The 18,978-nt window shown below is 44.4% G+C and overlaps 1 protein-coding gene across 2 annotated transcripts; it reads left to right on the forward strand.

Annotated features, from left to right (window-relative positions):
• Positions 1 to 452: 452 nt before the first annotated feature.
• Positions 453 to 18,884, forward strand: RCC1L (RCC1 like). Of its 2 annotated transcripts, XR_015807975.1 has the most exons (12): positions 453 to 755; positions 1,922 to 2,051; positions 4,366 to 4,494; positions 5,332 to 5,398; positions 6,494 to 6,545; positions 8,105 to 8,189; positions 9,211 to 9,392; positions 10,776 to 10,860; positions 11,910 to 12,083; positions 13,420 to 13,505; positions 14,991 to 15,740; positions 17,487 to 18,884. XR_015807975.1 is itself a non-coding variant. In XM_014891623.2 (11 exons), exons 1-11 carry the CDS (start codon positions 489 to 491, stop codon positions 15,066 to 15,068), a joined length of 1,335 nt encoding a protein of 444 aa, XP_014747109.2. In that variant the 5' UTR covers positions 453 to 488; the 3' UTR covers positions 15,069 to 18,884. The 2 variants fall into 2 exon arrangements, 1 of the variants encoding a protein (XP_014747109.2); XM_014891623.2 differs by having other exon boundaries at positions 14,991 to 18,884.
• Positions 18,885 to 18,978: the final 94 nt, after the last annotated feature.

The following is an 18,978-nucleotide window of genomic DNA, read 5'->3' on the forward strand; positions in this document are numbered from 1 at the left end:
TTGGGCAAGGCAGTAGATGCTGGCAAGGAGGAAATTTGGTTTGGGAGGATGAAAGGACAGCAGCTTCCTCCTGGGAAGTGGCTGCTTGGCTCCCTCTAGAGCAAAGCGAGGGCTCAGTGTTGAGACGGGGCTGCTCCACACCCGGAGTGTGGAGGCGCGGCTGCATTGGGTACCCCACAGCCGGCCCTGTGGGAGCTGGGCTTGGCTTTGAGACGTGTCTGGGCCTACGTTTAGGTTTGGGCTTGAGTTTCAGTTTTGATTTGTTTGAGTCTGGGTCTAAGTCCACACTGGGGTGTGGAGCGTGTTTAGACTGAGGTCTAGGCCTGGGTGTGGGTTTAGAGTAGAGTTCGGGCCGGGCGGTGCGGAGCCCCCTAAGAGGGAGGTGTTGCCCCTTTAAGAGAAGCGCGCTCCGGCGCCGCGCGCGTGCGCGCAGGGGACGTGAGACCGCTCCGTGAGGGAGCCAAGATGGCGGCGGCCTGAGGGGAGGCATGGCGGGGCTGGTGAGGCGGCTGCTCCGCAGGGGCCTCGGCGTGGCGGCCGGGCCGCCGAACACCCGCCAGCTCCGGGAGGCCGAGGAGGCCGCCCCAGTGTTCCAGTACGCGGGGAAGGCGGCCAGGCGCAAGGACCGCGTGTTCGTGTGGGGCTTCAGCTACTCGGGCGCCCTGGGCGTCCCCAGCTTCGTGAGGCCAGACGCGGGCTGGAAGAAGCCGCGGCGGATCCAAACCACGCCGTACCGCCTGGAGACAGAGGAGAAGGTGGGCCCGGCCCGGCGGGGCCAGCGTGTCTCCCCCGGCCTCCGGAGCCTGGTCACGGCTTAGCCGAGAACGGCGTTAGTGGATCGGGTTTAAAAGGCTTTGCCGTGATTCAGTGTTTTTTAGCGATATAGCTGTATTGCTTAGAATGGTTACTGTTTTAACTGTAGCAGCATATAGTTTAGAAAATATGTATTTGTAATTTTGTAAGAGACGTTGGAGAGCTTACGAGTGAAGAGCATTTGCCAGATGAAATGGATCTCTTCCAGTGGCTCCGTAGCTGCTCCCACCTGACAGATGGGAAGCTTGTGTTAAAAATCATGTTGTTCTTTTGCCTACACGTTTCACTCGTGCTCTGTTGGCTAGTGCAGAGAAAGAGCATTCGTAGAATATCTTGAGTTTGAAGGGACTCAGAGTTTTCCAGACCCTTCTTGAGGCCTCGGGGCCGTGCCCATCCCCTGGGGAGCCGGTTTAGTGCCCCACCACCCTCTGGGGGAAGAACCTTTTCCTGATATCCAACCTAAACCTCCCGTGGCACAGCTCCAGCGGTTCCCTCGGGTCCTGTCCCGGTCCCAGAGCAGAGATCAGAGCTGCAGACTCCAGTGAGATCTGACCTCAGTCTCTATTTCTCCGGGCCAAACAAACCAAGTGACCACAGTTGTTCCTCATGTGGCTCTTATGCTGGGCTTTTTTTGTCAAAAGGAGGAAAACGTGTTATTCGCTTAATATTGCTATATCTTTTTTTTTGTTTTGATTTGTTGATTGGTTTGGTGTGTTTTTTTTTTGTTTGTTTGGTTTTTTTTTGTTTTTTGTGTTTTGTTTTTTTTTTTTTTGGTTTGGTTTGGTTTTTTAGTCTGCTGATGCAGGTCAGCAAACAGGTCTTTCTGTGGTGTTGAATGGGGCCAAGATAATGCAGAAATAAAGATGTATGCACACCAAACCAAAACTTTAGGGTGGAAACGTTGGACCTGAGTTTTCACCATTGTGCTTCACAGAATCACAGAAGATTCTGATAATTTTTGCAAGACCATGCATGCCATGAATTTGGGCTGCCTGTGAATGTAGCTTAATGAAGAATGAATGCTAATGAACAAGTGGCATGGAGTGAAACTTCCTTTTCTAAGCCACAGTTTCTAACTGAATGGTGTGGGTTTTGTCTGTCTTCGAAGATATCCTCTGCTGCCTGCGGTTATGGATTCACACTGCTGGCTTCTAATACCAGAGACATCACCAAAGTGTGGGGCATGGGGCTCAACAAGGATTCCCAGCTTGGATTCCAGAGAAGCAGAAGAGATCAAAGTAAGGATTTAAGTGTTTTAAAGACTTAAAGGGTGACACTGCAGTATGGCTGTGGCACAGGAATCTTCATGTGTTTGAAGCTGTGAAAAACGTCAGGAGGCTTTGATGCAGTCCCAGGTTATGCTTTTTGTTTAAAAAACGGGTCTTTTTCTGAAATTTATGTTTTTGTGTGCTTTGTCAATGTGTGCCTGTGTTCTGTACACTGCACTTAATTGGTTTCATCTGAACAGGAATGTATCTCTTTTAGAAAGTGTGATGTTGGTTAATGTGTGACTTTGAATCTATAGTTTGATAGCAGGCACAGTGCAGTTAATAAAATCGTTTTGGCAGGACGGTTTCTTCGCTTCTGTTGCCTTTGCACTTAAAAACTAAAGTCCTTTAGTCCTCCTTCCCTCTCCAGTGAGAATTTTTTTTTATACAGTCTGTGGGGTTTTTGTGAAGCTGTAGGGTTTCTTTTAAAATTATTTTAGTAGCAAGTTGTATTTTAAAGGAAAAACATTTTTCATTTTGTCTTACACCAGGCTCTCAAACTCATTTAAGAAGGTGATTTCTGTGTAGAGCATTGCCACCTACCACCAAAGATAGGAAAAACACAAACTTTCCTCATAGAGTGGCTGACTGCGTAGACATTCCTCCACAAACAGTTGAGGAAAATCACCATAAAAGCCATTTTTCTCATTATAGTGTATAAGAGTGTAATCCATCAAGGCAAGGTGTGTTTGATATGGACAGAAGATTAAACTTGGTGGAGATGCAAAAGAAAATTGCAGCTACAGTGCAGCATGTTGAGGTTTGCAGTGGTGCTGCTTTGTGGTGGCACACTGGATGGTACCATAAGAGTGTGTACACACAGCAAGTGTGTGATTAAACAGCAGCTGCAAGATGCAGGGACTGCAGAAGCTTCTGTCACTTCTGCTTTTAAAGGTTCCAGCTCTTGCTGGGTCTTAGTTCCTTTATGTGCTGATGTCTCAGGAGTGTCTTGCAATTGTCTTGTTTTTCATCTGACTGGAAATTATTTTTGTCAGAGAATCCAGAAATAGGTTGAATAGTTTTGCAGTTCAAGCCCTGCTAAGTAAGAGTGTGTTTGGCAAAATCGGTTGAAAATGTGAAGATCAGTGGGATTGCTGGTGGAGCCTGCTCCATGTTTAATGTCCTCCCAGACAAGTTTTCCTTTGGGATATTGCTTATTGCTGTTTTACAGACTGACTTTGGTGCCTGCTGCTTCCAGCACTGTGTTGCTGTAGATGCTTCATTTCCAAGAGAATTTGCAGCCTTCTGACTTTTAGATGGTTGTATCTAAACTGCTAATATTTCACACTCACCCCCTTGTTCCTTAGCCACATCATTGTCTCTTTTCTCCAAATCCCCTCAGCTATCAGTGATGGTTAGTACAGATCCCAGTAGCATGTGTCTTTCTGCTGCAGGGAACAGACAGAGGAAAAGATTATTTTGCTTTGTGACTTCCAAGTGTTTGTGGACAGATAGAGAATTGGCTGCCTTTAAGTTCTTGCTCTGTTGCATGGCAGATGCCCACCACTGGCAAGCTGCCTGTTGTGCTGCCTGTCCTCACATCTAGTAGTGTCTTACTGCAAAAGACCATGTGTAGATTGTTTTATTATTTTTTTTAATTTTAGATATTTTTGGATTTAGTTTTTTTAGCTTTATTGAAGGCAGTGAGAACCAGTAAAGCACTGCTGCCTGTGTGCAATATTGCTTTGAGTCCTCCAGGATTTGATTTCTCTTGTTGCACTGACTTTGATATCAAGACTTTTAATCTCCCCTTGACCTTTTTCCTAGTATTGATTTATGGTTTGATGTTCTTCCTCCCCCAGATGACTGTAACTGATTACATGTTCTTCAAGCTGCTAAATCTTTTTAAAGTACAGCATTTCATTTTTTATAAACGTTAGATGTCTTATTCCCTATTGACTTAGCCTAGCTAGTCTTTCTGCATTCCTTATTTCTGAAAGTGCCTTTAATCTACTTTTCTTTAAATATGAAGCACTAAGATTTTTTTGTTCACTTTTCCTAATACATTTCTGTGATTGTTGCTCTTGTACCTTGTTTGCAATATCCCCAGTTGCACAGAATATTTGTGCTTTAGGCAGTGATTATTGGCTTCAGCTATCTCCATAGATTCTGCCTTCTCCCTCCCTCTGTGACAAATCCCTGTCAACCTCTTTGGTTAGTATCTTGGCTTTCTAAAATGTGCTTTTATAACAAAGCAGAAGTGAATGTACAACAGGATTGGCAAATATATGTTGAATTTACTTTGTGGAAGCTACTGATTTAATATTGTTCTCTCTTCATTAAGCTAAGGGCTATGAATATGTCTTGGAACCATCTCCAATTCCATTACCCCTGGAGAAGCCTCAGCAAACTCGAGTCTTGCAGGTGTCCTGTGGGAGAGCCCATTCCCTGGTCCTGACAGATAGTGAAGGAGGTATGATGTTGCTTGTGCTGATGTCAAGGGGTGCCTGGCTATGCTTTTACTAAAAACTTGAAAAAAATTGTCTTCTGTCCTTTAGAACTATATCCCAGATGGGCTGTATGCACTGTAAATGGGATGTTTGCAGGCAGCTGTTGGCCTTTGTGGGATTGCTTCTGCAAGGGAAAGCCATGAGCTTCACCTGGCTCAGGTTGTAAATGTATTGGGAACCTGTTACTACAAGGTTTGTTTCTCCAGCCTCAGGCCTGGCTGAGTGCAGCCTGTTTGTCTTGTTCATTCAGATGGGTTTTTGAACACAGATTTGGGTGACTATGCCAGTATTCCTGAGTTACTTCCCCTTTCCAGAGTGCTATGTTTATTAAAGCAATTACTTAATTAATAGTCCTTTATAGAGAAGATCCTGTTTGTGAATTGTCTCCCCACATCTCTGGGAGCTCTCTGGTGCAATGGCTTCGGTGCTGCACCAAGTGATCCAGTGCAGCTTCTTAGTGGGTGAGCTGGTTTGTTTATTGATTCCCACTGCTGTGGGAATGCTGATCTATTTCTGAATCTCTTTGACAATGGCAGGATGAACTAGACAATTCCCAGCTGTGACAGACAGTGGGCTGCAGGTACTGCTGCTGTGCCTGCAGCAATACTGCCAGGTGTTGTTGGTGAAAATGGATTCAGTCACTTTAATTCAAGTGGACTTACTTAAAAAAAAGCTTATTTTTACATTGCTGTCCTCCAGCTTTCAGACTAAACTGTGTGAAAATATTTTGTGGACCTGAAAAGAGGCTTTCAGGAGATTGGGCAGTAATAAAACTTGTGTGTTGTATCATTGTTTTTCAGTTTTCACAATGGGAAACAATTCTTATGGACAGTGTGGCCGCAAGATTGTTGAAGATGAAATTTACAGGTGAGAATTCAAAGATCCTGCACCTTCTTAATGCTGGAAACATGATTGCATGAAAACAACCCTGCAGAAAAGGCTGAAGATGAAAAAGGTCTGGTAGTATAAGCATGCCATTTAAGATTAAGGAGTCTGAGAGCAGGCTGTTGTGCTACAGGTGTCATACAAGCAGCCTGGCTTTGAACCCAGGCTGGACACTCTGCTGACCACATTCACAAGAGACAAAAGAATGTCAGCATGGGACAGTTCTTGCAGGGCATAGTGAGAGAAACCAGCTTTCATAAATTGCATGAGCTAATTGGTGTAGTAGTTGGGATTTCTCCCTTTAGCTGCTCAGAGTACCTGTGCTGTTCCTGAGGATGTTAGAAGTGCCATTTAATTATGAAAAAGGCATCGTTTTGTAAACTCTCTGCTGTAACTGCCTCTGAGTCTGTAGTGCTTTTCCTTCATTGGGTTTTTTGTGGGTTGCACCAAAGCATATGCTCAAAGTGCTCTGTATGGCAGACTCTGTATGACAGAGTAAGTGAATAGTGGGAATATGTTGAGTTTCTGATTCCCTAGTAGGACCAAAAAAAATCTTGTTCATTGTTCTGTCTGTGATCCACAACACTTGGTCTTTAAAGTTTGAGAAAATAGCTGTAATTAGGTAGCTTTTGTTAGTCGTGATACTGGAAGTCAGTCATTGGATTGTTCATAATTCCTGGTATTGTGAAGAAATGGCAGGGGTGTTAGCACTACACTGTGCTCTGGGATATCTGGTCTATCTCTACCAAGTGTGGTGTTTATATGGGTACTGCAGTTTTATGTGTTATCTCTGCTCACTATAGACTAGGGACTGTCTTTGAGAGTTGCTCCTATCCCCAGTCACAAGAGTTTATATTTAAAAAGTGACAGTTCTTAACTTCTTAAATAAGAGAATGTAGAATTATATTCCTTCTTTGTGCAGGTATTTTGCATGAGACTACATGCAAATAAATTTCTCTACTTGTGGTGTTAAAGTGGCTTTCAGTATAGGCAGGTTTACCTTTGTGTTTTTTGGTTGCAGTCTTCTGAAATCCTCTGTGTTGCCTTTTCTCTTCTTGGTGGTTGTTTGGTGTCCAGTGGAAGCCATCTCATTCATCAGCTGAAGGAATTTGACAGCGAAGTTGTCCAGGTAAGAGGATCATCTGAACTCAGTCCTGAAAATGGATTGAAGCCAGCTGAACAGCCAGGCTCAGAGGGTGGCAGTCACTGGCTTGAAGCAGAGTTGAAACCAGTAACAACTGCAGTACCCCAGGGGTCTGGGGTCCAGTCCTGTTTACATTTGCACTAGTGATCTAGACCAGAATGTTCCCTCAGCAGATAGCAGATGATACAAAACTCTGAGGAGTTACTGATAAACCAGAGGGTGGTGCTGCCATCCAGAGGCTGGAGAAATAGGCCTACATGAACCTCGTCAAGTTCAGCAGTGGAAATGGCCAAGTCCTGTTGCTGGTGAAGAACAATTTCAGACACCACCATGGGCTAGGGATGCCTGTCTGGGAGGCAGCTGTGTGGAGAAGGCCTAGGGTACACCAGGTTAACCATGACCCAACAACATGCCTTGCTGTAAAGGCTAATGATAGCCTAGGCTGCGCTGGGAGGAGTGTTACCTGCAGGTCAAGGAGATGATGATTCTTTTCTGCTCAGCCACACTCAGTACTGGGTCTACTTCTGTGCTCTTCACTACTCTCTTCCTGTCATGATTTCTTGTTCCCTTTTGTCACTTTTACATTGCTTAGGAGTTTAAATTTTGTGTTTGCCTTTTCAAAAACGAGCTGTGAAAGCATCCACTTAGACTAGCCAGCATTTCTCTAGGTCAGGCTCGTGGGAGAGCAAGGGACTGCAGGGCAGCAGAAACCCCTGCCGTGGCTGCAGTACTCCCAGGCACAGGAGCAGTTTGTTGTGTTCTGTGCCCCTGTAACCATACTCTGTGGGCAAACATTGCTCCTATTCCAAGGAAGGATCATTCATTTACACCCACCTGATGAGACTGTGCTGTGATTCACCCTAAAACTGTTTTGAATTCGGCTTGTAAAACTTATGTTTCAACTTCTCATGGTTTTATTTTTTTTTATGAGGGTTGAATACTTGGTACCTGTTTGTACTTTGATAACAGCAGTTATGTGCTTAATATTGGTGGTCACTCTCTTAACTTGTTGATTAAATCCCTTAATCTTTGTTTAATTTTTAATGTCTGTTTTGAATGGCTTTTTCCTTGGCTTTAATTCATGCCAAGCCTGTGGCAGATGTGATGGCTAGTTCAACATAAATATAGATTTGAGAACAGCTGTGTGCTTGGAATGCTTACATGGCAAAGAATCCATAGCAGTTTGTAGCTGGCATCAAAAAGCATGTGGTTAGCATCCTGTGTAGGGAGAGCTCTTATTTACTCTGCTGTTTTATTGTGTTGTACTGCTGAATCGAGCTTTCTTTCCTTCTTTTGGATCTTAGAAAAAATCAACTGCAACATCACTTTTCACAAAGAAAATCCTGCTGTTTTCTGTGTTGTGTCTTGTGGTTCTTGGCCTTCCCTTTCTCTAGAGCCGTGTGATCAGGAGAGAAAGGTCAAAATCTGAACTGATGGACATCACAGAGGTTCATTGCTCAATTTATCTGTCAGTAATGCTTCACTAAATCAAGTCTGAACATGTGACCTTTCCTCACTAGCTCTGACTTCTTGTTTGTGTGCAGGTTGTGTGTGGGCAGGACCACAGTCTGTTTAGAACCAAGAAAGGTTCAGTCTATGCATGTGGATGGGGAGCTGATGGACAAACAGGTAGGAACTCAGCTCAGCTTGCTTGTCAGGGAATTGATGAATATAGCAAGCTGTCCTAATTGAGGAGCTGTGAGATGTTTGTCGTGTGTGTGGACAGAAAGGGGCTGCTAATGTTGTGTGTAGATGTTTTCAATACTCTTGTGTAACCAAACTGAGACAATCCAGTTCATATTTTTGAGGACCTTTGGGATGCTGCCCTGGCAATCCAAGCATGCAGTCGGAGCAGAGTGTACCTGCTGTGTAAAGCTTCTGAGGGGATGTGGGAGGGACATGGGCAGCTTTGCTCCTCAGTTTGGTGATGGCTTTGCCTTCCTGATTCTTGTTTCGGGGTCTGTTCTGCTCTTGTGAACTGACAAGTGCTTTGGTAGCTGTGGCATGTTTCAGCATGGGATCATTGGCCAGGCCCTTTTTGTAGTGGTTTTTGCTGCAAAGAACTTCCTCCTCATAGTCATTCCTACTGTTTATTCGTTTTGCTGCTCCCAAAGCTGAGTTCTCCCCATGATTCTTTTGTGCCAATGTAGTGTGACCCAGCTTTCTGTCATCTACATTCTGGTCTCTTTTCCAGGCAGCAGTTTGTCATGTAAAGCTTTTGCTTCCCAGCCTCTTTTGCCATTTCCCCTGCTGTTGTCTAACTGATTGCAGTGTGCTGTCATTCATGGCTCTCCTTGCAGAAGAGAGGATGCAACGAGTTTGTAAAACTTCATCTCTGTTACCTGGGATATCTGCCTGCCTTGGTTATTGTTCTTCAAACACTTTGGTCCATGCAGACAAGAGATGAGAGACTCTTCAGGGTGTGATTTGTATAAAGTTGTTGTGTACTCCAGAGAGGAGGCTTTGGCTAGTGGAAGACGTGTTTGTGGCTGATTGTCTGTTGCAGCTGCTAATTAAGCAGTATGGATAGAAAGATTTATTTCAGAGGAAGGGTGACTTTGTTACAGCATGGCAAAAATGGTCCTATGCAGGCATTAAAAGTGTGTCTGGAAAAAAAATTCTTCATAATCTCTACTTTATTTCCTTTCAGGTCTTGGACACTATAACATCACCAGTGTTCCTACTAAGCTGCATGGTGACATTGCTGGAGTAAACATTATCCAGGTCTCTTCCTATGGGGACTGTTGTCTGGCTGTTTCAGACGAAGGAGATGTCTTTGGTTGGGGAAATTCAGAATACTTGCAGTTGGCATCTGTCACAGAAACCACACAGGTCAGTTGACCTGAGGGTATGTTTTTATGTATTTCAGTTCAGCTGCTGTGCACAGAGTTAAAAACTGCATGTTTCTCCTGTTCTGGGTTCTTTTGACAGCAGATACAAACATCACTAGCAGGCTGCTATTACATAAGCTTACAAAACCAACCTGTCTGATGGGTTTGTGTAGCTTTAGGGACAAGTATGTTTCCCTTCTTTGATAGGCAAAGGTTTGTGTTACTTCACCCAGTTTGTTAGTCTAAGAACCTCATATTCTTCTTTCTCCATCCCATGGACTTGGCACCAAATTGAGGCCCAGCTCAAGTGCTTTTGCTAATTTAGGACAGGAATTATTTTTTTGGCTGGCTAACCTCGGATTTCAAGTGATCCTGCTTTGAGCACAGTGCTGACCCTGGGAAGTCCCTTCCAGTCAACCTGCATGCTGGTGAATTTTGCATGGACATCCTTAGTGGGTTTATAACTGAGACCTAAACAAATTCCAGTGTCTCATAGGTAAAAGTTTTTTTGAGCAAACTTATATGGGGCATTGGTAGAGCGCTGCCTTCACACTCGGCATTGTACTATTGAGGTAATGAGGCAGTTGGTCTCATGTTACAGCTACTTTAGGAAATGGAGTCAGGAAATTAATCAATACTTAAGCTACTCTTGGCAGAAGGCTAAGAGCAGACAATTGGATTAACATAGCTTTAGCAAAATTTTAGAGAGCTTTGTTTCCTGTGCCTCTCCTGAGGAATGTAGGGCTAGATGCTGAGACCCATAAGGCCTGAGGACAAGGATCAGGTTATGCAGTGTAGCAGTTTTCTGGAGGTCTGCAGCATCTGAAATGGGTGAATGGCACATTTACCAAAAATGGGAGTCTTAACTAAAATACAGATGCAGTCCAAAGTGTAGAATGGCAGAGCTATGAAATTGAAGATTGCTGTTTACATATGTTAAGCTGTATATGTATGTTGTGTTGGACTGTACCAAATAAGTGCAATTTTCTTTAAGTAATTTTTCCTTAGTATGTTCAGAAACACCATTGCAGACTGAATCTTAGTGATCTAATCCAGTGTGAAGACTTGAAGACATGCTCACCTATTGACATCCCCACTGTGTCTGACTTTGAAAGCTGGGGACAAGAAGCAGTTATTAGTCATTCTCAGCCTTATTGCTATGCTAAGCTTTCCAGTCCTCACCTTAATGAATTTCTTGTAGTTGTTTTTTTTTGTTTTTTTCTTTTTATTTTGGGACTTGCTTTCATTTTATTGTTCAGGCAATAAAGATTGTATCAGGAATCCAATGTATGTAAGCTTTAACCAGAACTAGAGAACAAGTTAAAATATATGTCTGGTTTGCAGTTTGCCTTGTCTCTAACAACTCTTCTGCAATCTTGCACAGGTGAATGTTCCCAGGCATTTGCCATTCAAGATTGGGAAGGTAAAGGAGGCTGCCTGTGGAGGGACTGGCAATGTTGTGCTAACAGGTGAGTTCACTTCTAGAATCATTCACTTTGGTGTAAGGCTGCACAGTAGGTGGATTGTAATGCATTATGAAACAAGTATCTTGTTTTCTGGAAACAGGGAAATACTGTGTGTTATGAGGAAAGCTGGGAGACTGAGAAAGGTGATTTAAGAATGTACTGGAGGAGTTTTCAGTAGTGCAGAGCATTGCTTCCAGTGTGCACTTCTGCAGACCAGAGCAGGAGCATGGCAGCTGTTTGCTCTGCTGATCTCTTTTGCTGGTCATGCTGACTATGGCCTGTAATGAGTGTGGATATAGGGAGGAAGTAAGGCAACACTTGAGAGAAAGTAGAACCCTTTCAGACTCCATGTGAATCTGACATATTTATAAATCATGAACTAGGATGGAAAGAAGAGAATTCTGAGAACAGTGAAGCTGTACAGCAGGTCTTTAGTGACTGTTCTTTGGACTGTCAGTGGCTGAGGAGCATAGCTGGAGGGTTGCTGCATGAAGGAAGGAGGGAGGGGATTGTATTGCTTTCTTAAAGGATTATCTCAAGGAAGTTGTTCATATTTATAATGGGAGTATTGTGATGTCCAGAAATTGGAGCTTCTAATATGGAGGGAATAGAGCTAGCTGACATAGAAACTTATTCTTTCTTACGCTGTCCAACTGTTGCCCTTCCCAGGCACCCAGCTTAAGGCAGAATGCCAGGCAGAGTGACATCAATTGCTGGTTTGGGCATGCATCAAAGAAGAAAGCCATGATAATAAGCTCTCAAGCTGTGTCCCACCAGTCAGTAAGCTGAAGTATTTTATCCAGCTCACTCTTGTGTTGGCATTATTTCCCCATGAAAGTTTTGCCTAGAAGGCTTGATTTGCCTGCATAGCTTAGGAAAAGATTGAGGCATTTGGATGGGAATTCATTATTTGCAGATTTTAAATAACCAAAAAGTATTAGACTGAGCTGAAAGAAAGGAAAATATTCCTTTAATTCTGATTAACTCTTGGTTGTGGCATGAATTTCACAAGCACAGACTTTCTTATGGAATGTATTCTTATTGTAATACAGAAGAAGGAAATGTTTTTGTCTGGGGATATGGAATTCTTGGGAAAGGACCAAACCTAATAGAGACAGCAGTGCCAGAGATGATCCCACCCAGCCTTTTTGGCTGGTCAGACTTCAGTCCAGACATCCGTGTTGCTCATGTTCGCTGTGGACTCAGCCAATTTGCAGCACTTACAAGTAAGTTTCTCATCCTACTGTCGTGGAGAGGTCGTGTTGCTGTGTTATTGGCAGAAGAGAAAAAAAGCAAAAAAAACCCCACCAAACCAAAAACCAAAACCAAGACAAAATCAAAACAAAAAAACCCCCACACCTCAAAAAGTGCACCCATCTTTCTTGAAACTGAAGGCACACTGGAGTGCAGCAGCAGGGAACCAGACCATTTACAGGTGTCAGCATGGTTCCTGGCATGTGTTTTGTGCTAACTTATGCTTTAATTAAGAAAGTGTTATTTGTCTTAACACAAAAAACTTTTCTCATACCAGAAGATTCTCAATCCAGAAGATTTTTTTCATTTTCCTGTATAGAATGAGTCAGTCTGCTGCACTTTAGCAATTTAGAAAATTAATGTGATAAATGAACAAACTAAAACTGAGTCTAAATTAAGCTAGATATCAGTTTCTTGGCATTTCTGGCTGAGTTAGCAGCCTGAGGTGGGCAGACCCAAGCATTTAATATGCAAAGGTTATGATACAGTGCTCTGTGCACCCTGTGTGGGTTCCCAGCCTTTGAAGGGTTTGAAATTTGAAAGTCATTTAACATCAGTTAACATCAGTTTGGAGATCCAGCTGGCAGCAGGAAAAAATGCCAGGGTTGAGTCCTTTGAGACAAGCAGTATGTGTGACACTCAGTTTGGTTGCAGGGTGCTTGTAAGTGGGCTCCCAAGGGTATCAGAAAGGGTTAGAAACACTGTTCTGATTAAATTGTATTTATGTTATAGATTGTGTTTTGTTTATTTCTGCTGTGGAGCTGATCCAAACACTTCTGAGATCTTTGTGTTCTCCTGAAGAGCTCAAAGCTCTTCAACTCTTGACCACAAATTTTTGCTTTTCCCTAGCTGTCATTAGAAGGTCACTTCTTTCAGGCAGTCAAATAAGCAGTTTTCAGGTGATGGCTTGGGACAGATCTCACTGACTTGCTTACTGGATTTGCCCTGATGATAGCTGGTAGAGATCAACTGCAGCTCTCTAACTTTCAGCACAAATTATTCACTTCACAAATGATTCCCTGGAATTGCTGCTGCTGCAGTCTTCCTTCAAATAAAATTCCAAAGCAGTTGATGTAAGAGGGGGAAACAAAGACTTGTACATAGAACTTGTTTCTTGTATTGCTCATTAGGCATCACCATCAAATGCAAGTACATTTATTGTACCTTGAAATAAATCTGGTAACTGTCATACTGCTTGTACAACCCTGTATACTCCCAGAAACACTGTAGCCATATTTGCCAGCGTCACAAAATAGAATTCTTTCTTTTTAATGACTGTTCTTTTCTATTTTTTTTCTTCCTGTGTAGACAGAGGAGAACTGTTTGTGTGGGGGAAGAATCTAAGAGGATGCCTGGGAACTGGAAGAATGGAGGACCAGTATTTCCCATGGAGAGTAAGGATGGTGGTTTTAAGGTCAAGAGTATAGTCTTGGGCTAGTTTTTGTTATTCTGAGGGCTGTGTGGTTTTGTTGAGTAATTCTGAAAGTAGTGGAAGCCTAAGATGACTGTAGAAAGTGCTTTGTTTTCCAGAGGTCCTTGTGTAGCCTGCTTGGGAATGGAGGTATTCAGTAAACCTTTTAGTCTGCTATGCCAGTAATGATTTCAAATCCTAAAACAGCATCTGGTGCTGTGCCACCACATCTGAACAGTTCTCATCTCCTTCCTGTCCACCATCATCTGCTTGCTGCCCTTACTGCCCCTTCCTTTCCCTTCTAGCCTGTGCTTCTGTTTGTATGTGCTGCAAAGAAAGCCACCAGTATTGGTCAGATCATTACTCACCTGCATTAGGTGAACATTCTGATCTATAGTGACTACAGGTGCACACAGTGGTGGTGGGTCTCTGGACTGACTGTCAGGTTACAGCAGCAGATCCTTAGCTGTGCTCACAGTGCTTCCAGTTCCACGGCTTCCTCCCAGATGGCTCTGAGAGCCAGACTCAGTGAATGCAGAAGAGTCTTTGGTTCTGGAGTTCAGCATTCAGCCTAACAGATGCTCCTGGTCTCCATGAAGGCCAAGTAGGAGATGAGGGAGGCAATCAGCTGGACCACCCTGGAGTCCCTGTCTGTGTGTCTGAACTTGCAGTAAATGTGTTTCTGTATTATACTTTTTTCTTTGTTTAAAAATGAACAAAACCAGACCAGCTCTGGAACATTTGCCTAAAATCACACTGCTGTGGCTGAGTGGAATTTCTGAATTCACTTCCCCAGATGTGGACATTGGGGGTTATGCTCTTTCAGACAGCCAGCTCCTGTCTGAGAGTACTATGGCAATGGGCCAGGATCCTTGTCTGTGACCTTCTGCCCTAGAACAAGCTGCTATCCTTTCTCTTGGCTCTAAGGGAAAACTTGCTCTTTTTTACACTCTGCTTTCCTTAAGTTTGAAGTCAGTTTTAAGTGAATAAGCTTCAAGGAGTGAGGACCTGGTCTCTTGGCATCAAAGCACAAAATGCCTTAGGCTGAGTTGAGCCTTTGCCTTGTTCCAGTTCTTGCTGATGAAAGAAGAGGCAAATCCCTGTGGTGCTTGGGCAGATCCTTTTCCTAATGTCTAGATTATGCTCTGTTCAGTCATGCTGCTTCTGCTGTTGAACAGATGGGCTGGGGCTACAATCTCCTCACTGTCTGCTAGTGAGCCTGCTCTTCTTTCTCCTTCCAAAGCTTTATATGGTTTTGTGAAGGAAAAGGAGGAGTATTTCACAGCTCAGTGCACAAGCCTGCCTGGTGCTGAATCTTGCTCTTTCTGTGCTTTCAAGTTGGCACTTGCATTGGTACAAATCCCTGTGAAACTAGCTGGCATGTTGAGTGGAAGGAGGATGAGAAATAGGAAATACCAGGTGCAGAGTACCAGCTGATAAATAACCCACTGTCCTGTGTTTCATCCAGGTGACTGTGCCCGGGGAGGTGCTGGATGTGGCGTGTGGAGTTGATCACATGGTCAGCATGGTCAGGTCTTTCACCTAGGGATGCTGCTGGGTCTCAGCACTGCACCAGGGTGATGTAAGGACTTGTGATGAGCCTCTTGGAAAGGAAAACTCATTTTACGAAATCAAGTGAGTGTGAGCAGAGACAGCCATGGCAGTGTCTGGTTGTGTTATCATCCCTGCATCACTGAAATGCTCGGGCCTGGCTGCAGGAAGGAAGCACATTCCCCAGGGAGCATGGAAATGCAAGCAGCATTTGGCACCTTCGTGATGAGCTCCCAGAGAACCTGAGGCCCAGCCCCAGACTGGTGAGCCCCTCTGTGCATGAAGATGGAGAGCATCTCCCTTAAGGAGGACAGGCATGGGATGAAATCTACAGCACAGGACATTGATATATGGATATTTCCTGTCACCAGCTCTGGAGTGTCAGTGTTGGGCAGAGCCAAACTATTTTTCAAGGGACAAGTTGGTGTTTTTCTATAACTGTTATGTGGAATAGAGGTCATGCTAGTTCCTGAAGGCCAGCACAGCTGTCCTGGGTGGCCACCCTCAGCTGCACTATGCCCAGGCTGTTGTCCTGAGCAGAAACTGGATACACAGCCCTTGCCTGGAGGCACTGATGTGTCTGTGGGCTGTTCAAGGCTGTCTGTGTTTGTGCTAAAGACTGAACACCTAAGGAACACATTCAAAGGCTGAGAATCTCTTTGCAGGGGTAAGTACTGTTAAATAAGGCAGCAGGCTCTCTTCTGCAGGACAGATGGATGGTGACAGAAGCCAGTCTAGCTTATTGAGGGAGGCTGGAAACAAAGCCCCTGATCAGCTGCCTGCAAAATCAGTGCTCAGGCATGGATGTGAGCAGTGCTCACCACCACCCCTCAGGTGCCTTTGTCTCCTTGTGCTGCTCACACATCACTACCTTTGATTTTTTTTTTTTTTTCTTTTTTTATTCCCTACACTCTCTCTCTTTGGGGTATGGTGGCTCTCAGTTGCACCTAGCTGGGGATTTCAGGATTGCTTAGCAGGGGAAGGAGTCTTAATGGGTAAGAAGCAGAGCTTCATTCCTTGGTACCTTCTTAGCAATAAGCTGATAGAGATGGGATGCAACAGCTGTATCTGTAGCAGGCACTTACCCAATCTCACACCCAAGTGTGGGAAACTGTCTCCTGTGAAACACTCCAAGCATCAGTCTTTTGTCTTTTCTCTCTGTGTGGGGTACTTCTAGTGTGCAAACTACTTTGGTGGAACCCGAGTTAGTGTGTTTTCAATAAAGTGATGATAAAAATCTTTAGTAATAGGAATATTCTTGAGCATGATCTGCTCGTGCAGTGATTGGATCTGCATTTGAACTGCAGCATTTTGGTTCACAGTTATGTGGCAGGAAACCATTTCTGTCAGCTGAGCCAGCTCCATACCTGCAGGACTGGTAGTGTTGTAGTCAGGCATTGCATCCATGCCCCCATGGGACACCACATTTATTGGTTTCATTAGGTGAAATACTGTATTTCATCTAATAAAATGAGTGTAAACTTCACCTTGATTAAATAAGTTTTGAAGGTGTTGTGTAAAATATAGGAAAGGTGAACCAGAACACATGGAAATAGAGACACATCTCGTGAGGTGTTGACGTTCCTGTGTAACAGGTGCTGCTGGATGGGGGAGGCAGAACACAAAGCTACTGTGCAACTGGCAGACCTTCACTATGAGCTCCCATTTGGTTGGCTTTAATTTAGTCCTGATTGTACATGCAACACGTGCAACTTGTGGTGCCCAAGCATGTCTTGTTGGCCTCATGGGAGTAGGTATGCCCATTCATCTTGGGGAGGCTTATTAAACCATGGAAAACACAAAAACTCTGGTAAGAAAGGTGCTCCAAACAATTCCCTTCTGGATGTTGCTGTTGAGTTGGGCTGGTTAGTGCTGGGCTCTCAGCTCCTCTCGTTCACAGCTCTTTCCCAATGCCCCTTGGGGCTGGGCCTTGTGAAGAGCTGGGTTGAGTCTTTGTGTTGCATTCTTGCAACAATGAATTGCAAATTCTGTGTGATAGTGAGGTGCCAATGAGGTGTTCAGCTCTAAATAGAAGTGTTGTAGGGCTTAATGCAGTGAGGGTGGTTGTGGGCATTCTCAGATGTGTTGCTTGGTGGCAACAAGGTTAGTGGCACTGGGGGCAGGCTGGCAAGCACCAGCACTTACCCATGTTTTGGTTACAGAGTGGGGGCAGCATTTTGACCTTAGCCCCCCAACCTGCTCTGTCATCCCTGTGCCATCAACAGGACAGGGAGAAAGAATCTGAAGGAAAACATGGGTTGGAGCAAGGACAGGACCTGTTACTATCATGGGCAGCAGACTCACACTGGGGAAATTATTTTATTGCCAATAAAACAGAGCAGGGTAATGAGGAATTAGTATGTCTAAACAGAAGTCTAACAGTGCCTTTCCTACACCTCTCCCTTCTTCCCAGGCTCAGCCCTGCTCCTGACTTTTCTACTTCTTCATCTCCTCTGCTGACCTTTGTACCTACATGGTTGTCTGTCACAGATTCTTACTCCTTTGTTTTGGCTGCTGCTGTGCAGCAGTTTTTCCTCCTTCTAAAATGCAATTCTTTGAGAGCTGCTCCTGCTGTTGCTGACCCCTTGTCTGTTGAAGGCAGATCCAACCTGTGTGGCTTATGCTCCTGCTGCAGGATCAGGGCCATGCAGGAGCCCAGCTATGCCTGGATAGCTTCAGGTCACTACCATTGTGAACTGCAAAGCAACTTTGCATCATTTTGTCCTTCAGAGTATGGGCCAAGTAGACAGCCCAAAATAAACCAGCATTCCTAAATATACCTGCAGTGAGGGAGTGTATGGGCACATGGGGGAGCACCTCCAATTAGAACTAGAATAACCTACTTGATTTGGCATTGATTACACAAGTGATCAGCACTGTGCTGCCGTGTTTGCCTTAAAATAGCCCCAAAGGGCTTCAGGCCAGGCCCCTGTGCAGGAACAGCTCCAGCCCTGCAGCAGCTGAGGACTGGAGGAGCTGCAGGAACGATGGGTGAGAGGGTCAGGCCCAAGTGCACCTGCACAGTTCAGGCCTCCACACCACCATCCCAAGGGGTCCTGGCCATTCCCTGCTGGAGAGCTGGATCCAGCACGGGCCCTGGGCTTCCCTCAGCCCCCACACAGCAAGGCTGGTCCCATCTGCCAGCACCAGGGAGAAAACACGTGAACACCTGTAAGACAGAGATTATCTTAGGCACTTGCTGTGTCACAACAGACTTTTCTCTACAGGATCCTTCAAAAACAGATGAGGCAGAGAACTAATCATTAGCCTTTGGCATTCAAAATACTCCTGAAAAAATATTGCTTCACTGAGCTTCATCATAATTCATAAAAGTCTATTTTTGTAGCATTTTTTGCAAGAGGCTGGAATCTTCCCCCATCTCCCTCCACTGCCCCAGCACCTCCTGCTCAAAGGTGTGAGCCTGGGCAGGTGAGGTAAGAAAAATACTGATATGAGAAGGCATCAGTGTCTTTGGGGTCTGGACACCAGTTTAACAGCTTGTTATTTACCTTAAGATGCCATTTGCTTTTATGGAGGGTTGCAGGTGGTGCTGAGATTGTGTGGAAGTTTATGTATTGATTTATTTGGGTTTTTGTTTTACTGGATTAAACCCTTGAGGCAGTGCTCTGCATTAAGGCTGCATTCCATATTAGCAAGCCCTCAGTAATTTCTTACATGAATGTTTTATCACTTGATCATGAGAGTAAACAATGGATTACACTACACTAAAAAGGAGATCTTCTCTTGACTACAGTTTATGTAGATAAGCTGCTTCCCTTTAAACAGCCTCTATAAATGGTTAAAACTGTAACATGGTGATGATGTGTCTGATTTCACTGTTTTTCTTGCACACTTCAGACAAGTTGTTCAGCTTTTTCTTGCAGCCATGTGACAGTGGTGCTGTG

Source organism: Sturnus vulgaris, chromosome 21 (genome assembly GCF_052056855.1).
Source record: "Sturnus vulgaris isolate bStuVul1 chromosome 21, bStuVul1.hap1, whole genome shotgun sequence".
NCBI classification, from domain to species: Eukaryota; Metazoa; Chordata; class Aves; order Passeriformes; family Sturnidae; genus Sturnus; species Sturnus vulgaris.